Raw genomic sequence first — 8,061 nt, forward strand, 5'->3', positions numbered from 1 at the left:
TCAGTGATGTCCTTTGCAGCACAAAATGTTTAAATTTTGATTTTGATTTATTTCAGCCTACACTCAGCCCTCTGTATTCAGCCAACCAAAGATAGAAAATATTCAGGAAAAAATAAAAATAGAAAATAGAGCAATATGTAGTACAAATAAAGAACAATACAGTATAACAACTATTTACATAGCACTTACATTGTATTAGGTATTACAGTATATTAATGATTTTAAAGTATATGGGAGGGTGTGCATAGGTCACAAACACTATACCGTTGTATATAAAGGATTTGAACATCTGCAGATTTTGGTGTCCATTGTGGGTCCTAGAAATCAGTCCCCCCTCAGATACTGAAGAACAACTGCATTTCTTTTTTTGTTGTTAATTCTTGTGCTTTTAATGTCATCTCCAAGAAACCATTGTATAATCCAAGGTCATGAAGATTTACTGTGTTTTCTTCTGAGAGGTTAATAGTTTAGCGTTTAACACTTAAGCTTTTGATCAGTTTGAGTCAGTTTTTATATGGTATGAGGTAGGGGTCCACCTTTATTCTTTTGTATGTGGACATACAGTTGTTCCAACACCTTTTTTAAAAAGAATAGTATAGAATCTTTGGTATTAAGATTGACTTCATGTTAACTAGAAATTTTTGTGATAATCTGTTAGTAAAGCAAAACCCTCTTACTGCAAAACATCACAATTTTTTCAGGGTATTGGTTAATTTTGTTTAAAAATTTAAGTGATATTTTGATAACAGAATAAATTATCTTGTAGGTTTCAATAGTCATAACAATAGAAAACCATCTGGTTTTATGGTTAAATGATCTTTTTGCTTTTTTTAGGTGTGTAGTATGCATGTGTGATTTTGAGTCAAGGCAGCTACTTAGAGTCTTACCCTGTAACCACGAGTTCCATGCCAAGTGTGTTGACAAATGGCTTAAGGTAAAGTGATAACATCTTTAAAGGAAATGACATTGAATTTTTCTATTTTATTGACCATAGGTTAATTAGAGTAAGTTCGTAACTCAGTGGACAGGAAGACAAAATGGAAACACAGCTTTGAGTATGATCTCTTTAAATGAGAAAAGGCCAGTAAAAATTAACTGCAGTCAACAACATAGGAGTGATTATACAAAACTCAAATGGATGACCTCTCGACAATCAGTATGTCCTTTCTCATGGCATACAGGGACAAAGCCCGAACTTGCTAGACCACAGTTTGCTTTGAGAATTTAGAAGGCTACCTAATTATAGCTCTGTTGTCAGAGGTTTGCATGGAGAATAGTACATCTAGTGTTTTTATTTAATTCTGACCATTTTCTCCTTTGTATATATGAACAAAAGCACAAAGGACACAAATCCATAGGAGTGGCTATGCCAGGGTGAAATTATTGCAGGGGCTTCTTTTTTATATATATATTTTTTGAAACAGGGTCTCGATGTGTCGCCCAGTCTGGAGTGCAGTGGTACAGTCATGGCTCGATGTAGCCTCGACGTCCCAGGCTCAAGCGAGACGGGGTGTCACTATGTTGCCCAGACTGGTCTTGAACTCTTGGGCACAAGCAGTCCTCCCACCTCAGCCTCCCAAAGTATTGGGATTATACACTGCACCTGACTATTTAATGTTTAAAAAAGAAGGTTTACAAAATCTGCTTTTTTACTCTTAATAGTTTCATAGTCTCAAATTGTAACAGTAGAATGAAAACGTGATACAGTAAAAGAACTTTAATAGGCTGGGTTGCAGTGGCTCCATGACTATAAAAAAAATTTATATAGTCAAATTTGTTATTTTTTAAATGAAATGTTCTGATTTGGATAAAACTAGGTAACCTCACAATTTGGAGAGGAAGATAGAGTTAAAAGTCAGTTCTGAGGGAGCACAGTTCCATAGTATCTAACTTAGCCCAAACTCAATCCTGAAGACAAAGAGTCTTAAAGTATTTTAAAAGGAAAGCATTATATGTGCAAATCCCTGACATGTGCAAACAGAGAACAATCAAAACCACAAGTTCCATGTGGCTGATAGTTGGAATGTGAGGAAGAGTGGGAAAAGAAAAGGTGTTCAGAGAGAAAATCAATGACCAGCTTGTTGTGAAGCCACTCTGAAGTGTGAAGTTTAGATGTAATCCTGAAAGCATTTGGGAAGGATATAACAGACTATTTTAGAAGGATTTCTGACCACTGTTGGAGGATAGAGTAGAAGAGGTAATTTCTGAGAGACAGGGAGATAGAATAAAGACGTGGTGGGCCAGAGAATGGATAGTGGCAACTGGATGAAAAGAGGGACTGATTTGAGCATTACCATAATGCAGAAATAAGATTATGTGGCCGGGCGCGGTGGCTCGAGCCTGTAATCCCAGCACTTTGGGAGGCCGAGACGGGCAGATCACGAGGTCAGGAGATCGAGACCATCCTGGCTAACACAGTGAAACCCCGTCTCTACTAAAAATACAAAAAATTAGCCGGGCGTGGTGGCGGCGCCTGTAGTCCCAGCTACGCAGGAGGCTGAGGCAGGAGAATGGCGGGAACCCGGGAGGCGGAGCTTGCAGTGAGCTGAGATCCGGCCACTGCACTCCAGCCTGGGTGACAGAACGAGACTCCGCCTCAAAAAAAAAAAAAAAAAAAGAAGAAATAAGATTATGTGCTGAATGGGTTGTAGGAAGTAGGAGAACAGGTGATGCTTATGTTTCTGGCATTAGCAACTCCACAAATTATGGTCCCATTTGTTGAAATGGAGAAAGCAAATTTAGGAGCCAGGGAACCAGGTGAGTAAGTAGAGCTATGGTATAGATCCAGTCACCTATTTTACAGTCAGGCTTTCCTCAGTACCGCTAAATGTTTTCTGTGACTTCATTCCATTAAGAATAGCCAAGGGGCCAGCCGGGCGCGGTGGCTCAAGCCTGTAATCCCAGCACTTTGGGAGGCTGAGACGGGCGGATCACAAGGTCAGGAGATCGAGACCATCCTGGCTAACACGGTGAAACCCCGTCTCTACTAAAAAAAATACAAAAAACTAGCCGGGCGAGGTGGCGGGCGCCTGTGGTCCCAGCTACTCCGGAGGCTGAGGCAGGAGAATGGCGTGAACCCGGGAGGCGGAGCTTGCAGTGAGCCGAGATCTGGCCACTGCACTCCAGCCTGGGCGACAGAGCCAGACTCAGTCTCAAAAAAAAAAAAAAAAAAAAAAAAAAGAATAGCCAAGGGGCCAGGAATGGTGGCTCAGGCATGTAATCCCAGCATTTTGGGAGGCAAAAGCAGGAGGATCGTTTGAGGCCTGGAGTTGGAGACCAGCCTGGGCAACTTAGTGAAACCCTTGTCTTTTAAATTGGCTGGGTGTGGTGGCACACACCTGTTAATCCTAGGTTCTCAGGAAGCTGAGGCAGGAGGATGACTTAGGCCCAGGAGTTCAAGTCTGTAATGAGCTGTAATCATGCCACTGTGCTCCTGTGGACAACAGGGTTTAACCCTGTCTCAAAAAAGAAAAAAAAAAAAAAGACTAACCAAGGTGTTTTAATGTCAGTTGTTAACTTGGTCCAAACTGGTGAATGTAATCTTGTTTGTATATTTTAACAGACCTACTAAAAATCATTCATGGCGGCCAGGTGTGGTGGCTCACACCTGTAATCCCAGCACTTTGGGAGGCCGAGGTGGGTGGATCACCCGAGGGTCAGGAGTTTGAGACCAGCCTGACCAACATGGTGAAACCCTGTCTCTACTAAAATACAAAAATTAGCCCGGCATAGTGGTGGGCACTGTAATCTCAGCTCCTCGGGAGGCTGAGGCAGGAGAATCGCTTGAACCCAGGAGGCGATGGTTGCAGTCAGCCAAGATCATGCCATTGCACTCCAGCCTGGGCAGCAAGAGCGAAACTCCATCTCAAAAAAAAAAAATTCATGGGCTAATTCGGAGGTTTTGTGGGTTAAAAAAAGACACAAATTGCTTTGTACCTCTTCAGAGGAACAAAGAATGTAAAAACTGTGGGAAGTAAAAGTAGTTCCATTGCTTTTAATGTGTTTCATTGTATATGTCACAATTTAAACAAGTTTTCCCTTTTGTTTTGTAGGCAAATCGTACTTGCCCAATTTGCCGAGCTGATGCTTCAGAAGTGCATCGGGATTCAGAATGACCAACCTAAGAAGCACAAATTTAGTTTGGGTGTTCCTCATCACATGTATATATGGACTATCCATTGAACTTAATCTGTGTGGCTTCCAGCCCTCCCTTTACCAAAAGGGTCAATGGACCTTTCTTTGCACTGTGTGACTTAATCAACTATAAAAGCTTACAATTAGTCTTCACAGTTATGGGATTGTTATACTAACCGTGTGATTGGAACTCCAAAGACTTTTTCTTTAGCTTAATTTTGTGTGTGCACTAACATTCCCTGGTTTTTGTGTGATCATTCCGAGTGTTGCTGCAAGATTACAGTGGACGTGATCTTTTAGCATGTGCTTTTATAAAAAGTGGTAGCTACAGATGATATAGCAATCTACCTTATATAGAGCCTTCAGAAACTGTGAGTGGAAATGAATGCAGCGTATGACTGTTGGTGATAAGTGTATCTGTGTGAGAGTGTGCACAACTACTTGTGAGAGGGCATGGTAGCTAACGTGTGTATGAGATCCTATATACCAGCATGTACCAAGAATGTGTGTGTAGTTTTAATTATGCTGCAATGTATAATCTGGTGTGTTATTTAAACAGCACTAGTACTGTACACTGGTTTTTTTCCCCTTGTGTTTGCTGTTGCACACTGATTGCTGAGGGTGCATCAATTACAAGCATTGAATACTCCATCCCCTTCCCTCCCAATGAATGGAATGAGAAAAGCCTTCTTCCTTTGCTTCAGGCAGCTGTCACCTTCTCTTTATTGGTGGTCCTAAGTAGGTCACTTAAGGAAAAAAAAAAGTGTAACAAAATTCTCACTCCATGAACCTGATTTTTTTGATTCTGTTGTGGAAATTTTAAAATCTCCAACTTGCTGTTTCCAAAAAGAAGGTGCAATATCATACATTATCAGTTAGCAATATTAGCATTTCAATCAATGATTTGAATGTTGATACTTTTTTTCCTTTACATTTCCAGTTTCTTACAGAAAGTACCTGTGATTTTTTTTTTAATGTTTAGATTTGTAGTCTATTCTGAAGATATTTGATTAATATATTTCTAAGAAGACCACTAGTTCCATGAAGTCTCACCTCGTTGACTTCCACCAGAACAAAATCTGTTAATTCAGCTTGACTTCTGATATGTATTCTGTGTTCAAGCTCCTGTGGGCAACTAAATTGTTTTAAGAAAGCTATATTTCTGTCCATATTAATTCACTTGCCAGACTCCAGTTCTGAAAGTTGTCTAGTTCTTCCTTCATCACATGTGCTTCTCATCGAAACCCCTGTTTCAGGATGGATCAAGTGCTGTTACAGCTCATGTTCCTTAGACCTGATTTGTTTTGATGTTTTATCGCTTTTCCTTTTTTGTTTGAATGAGAAAAGTTTAATACAACAGGTGTCCAGAATACTTGCAGTATAAATGAAGATTTGATTTTTGTATAAAAAATAATGCTGTTAAACAGGAATTGACCTTCATTTAGTTGATCTAACACATAGCTGTGTGGGGTTTTTTTTAGTAGGTTCTTTGAGCATAATTCAGATTGTTTAAAGTCATTTTTCCAGCAGTGTTTACTTTCTCATTCTTTTAGTGTCTTCAACATTGTCTGCCTCTTCCTGCAGTTGATGTAATTGCTTTGTTTGCAATAGCACAAGCTGCATTATTCCAGTCAGGACTGTGATAACTTGCTGCCAGCCCCACTCAACTTTCAGTTGGTTCTGTGTCAGTTTTCCACTCAGTGTTAACTACTTGTTACTGCCATGCTGCTTGCCCTCCCTTGAAGTGTCTATAAGCTCATCACAGCCTAGAGTTAAGTAAAGTCAATTCACAGAAGCACAATTTTGCCCTTTTTGAGACACTGTTGCCTCTATCTAGTCGTACACGTAGGGTTTTGCACACTCTGTTTGCCCTTAGGTTGTCAGTGCATCAGAAATACATCTAAACAGTGGTAAAAATGCACATGTTACTTTTAAATCATTAGGATATCCCTCACCTGTTCCTGATGAATAAAAAGTGTGTTAAAGACCAAAATTCTTGGCATAATAATCAGCTACATACAAATCACGTATAGTTTAATCTTTTTTTAAAGAAAAAAAAATCATGTTTAAAATGGCAAAAGCCCATCTTATACACTTTTATATAGCTGCAAAAAATTTATATCTGTACAGATCTAACATAACACTACTACACTCAGTATTCATTTTATTGAAGCATGCAAGTAAAGCACTTTTTCTAATTTATATAGAGATACCTAATTAACACGGCACATTGTACTAATGACTAGGAGTAGCAGCTTTTCTTCCCTCCCTCTATGAATTCTTATAATGTCCCTTTTTCTGTAAATTTTTGAGAGGCAGTTGGCAATTTCGGAGGCAGCAGGGTCTGTTTTGGTAAAGTCTTGAATTTCATTGTTGCACTCTTGTGACTGATCTCTGTGGGAATGTCTTTTCTTTGCATGGGGCTCATAGAGATGTGTGCAGACTTGCTTATTGTGGTTAGTGTGTATCAGGAATACACACACACACACACACACACACGCGTATTCTGACCAGCTCAGGCTTGCCACAGTGAGCAGCTTTGTGGCTAGCAAAAGAGAACAGTTTATTTGTTCCCAGCCATTGTCACCTTGGGTGATGCACCAGATAGCAGGCAGATGTTGGTTCATGGCCTTCGTCCTCTTTCCTCCTAAAATAATATTGGCTTTACCATCTTAACTCAGCTGTGGGTTTTTTGTGGGTTCTTGCTTGTTTTTTGGCATGAATTGTCATCTTTGGTGTTTTTTTTTTTAACCCCCACCCCTCAAAAAAGGCCTCCAGGTATCAAGATCTCATATTAGGATTTTCTGTCCTTAACTTTTTGAGCAAAATCTGGAAAATGTGAAAGCATATTTAGATTTTATATACTATCTGAAATGTGATTTGTTAAGATTCTTAAATTTGGGCCTCTTAGAATAATTTTGAATGAGATCTACCGACTCACTTGTGAGAATATTTTTCGCAGATATCTTTGGGCCTTTTCATTAGAAAGCTGTTTGTCCCCCTGTTGGTACATTTGGTTACCTCATTTTGCCGTTTGTTTCCGATTGTGAAAGCTCACAGGGGTGTTTTTCGGAATCATTTGCTGAGTCATTTTCTCAAATCATATTCCATTGTATCAGTTAACATATAGTTTTAAATGTATGTATTATAAATATCTGTAACCAAATCATTTGAAGGCTTGATAAATTTTTAACAAAGTTTGTACATTTTTTATGAAAGTTACTAGTAATGCTTTACTAAGTAGTGCAATGAATTTTTATTTTTAATCCCTGTGCCCAATTTTGGAGTTGAGAGGGTTGTTGGTAATAAATGTATGATGTACACTTAAAACATTTGTTGTTTCATGTCACTGTGTTAGGGATGGGGAAGGGTTGTATATGCATGAGGATGGAGAGATAGCAGCAGGAAGATAGAGCTAGGTTGAATTACTGGCTGCCAGATTCTGTATTTCTGCATTTGTGTAAACAACTTAGAAATGCAAAAGTAACTAGCATTGTAACATATGGTACATATTTATAAAGGCCAAGAAGATAGCAGAAAGAGTACAGCCAAATATGTGGTGTATGCATTTGAACAGTAGAGATATATAAGCAACATAGTGAGACCCCTATCTCTACAAAAATGTTTGTTTTAAAAATTAGCTGGGCCTTGTGGCACACACCTATAGTCCTAGCTACTTAGAAGTCTGAGGTTGGAGGATCACTTGAGCCCAGGAATTTGAGGTTACGGTGAGCTATATTTGTGCCACTGCACTCCAGCCTGGGCAATAGCAAGAAGACCCTGTCTCTAAAGGGAAGGAAAAAAAAAAAGCTGGGTACGGTGGTTCACACCTGTAATCCTGGCACTTTGGGAGGCCAAGTTGGGCAGATCACGAGGTCAGGAGTTCAAGACCAGCCTGGCCGACCTGGTGAAACCCCGTCTCTACTA

At 39.5% G+C, this 8,061-nt stretch overlaps 1 protein-coding gene across 50 annotated transcripts in view; it reads left to right on the top strand.

Annotated features, from left to right (window-relative positions):
• RNF38 (ring finger protein 38) overlaps positions 1-7,464 on the top strand; it is a 146,487-nt gene extending 139,023 nt beyond the window's left edge. For 38 of the 50 annotated variants that reach the window (XM_045374462.2, XM_045374466.2, XM_045374463.2 and 35 more), the window contains 2 exons: positions 835-934; positions 4,053-7,464. In XM_045374462.2, the coding sequence (XP_045230397.2) occupies positions 835-934; positions 4,053-4,115 (163 nt within the window). In that variant the 3' untranslated portion in view covers positions 4,116-7,464. The remainder of the gene's footprint in view (positions 1-834; positions 935-4,052) is intronic. The other 12 variants (XM_065530350.1, XM_074017072.1, XM_074017077.1 and 9 more) reach the window with 1 other exon arrangement.
• The last annotated feature ends 597 nt before the right edge of the window (positions 7,465-8,061 follow it).

This window comes from Macaca fascicularis, chromosome 15 (genome assembly GCF_037993035.2).
Source record: "Macaca fascicularis isolate 582-1 chromosome 15, T2T-MFA8v1.1".
Lineage (NCBI taxonomy): Eukaryota > Metazoa > Chordata > Mammalia > Primates > Cercopithecidae > Macaca > Macaca fascicularis.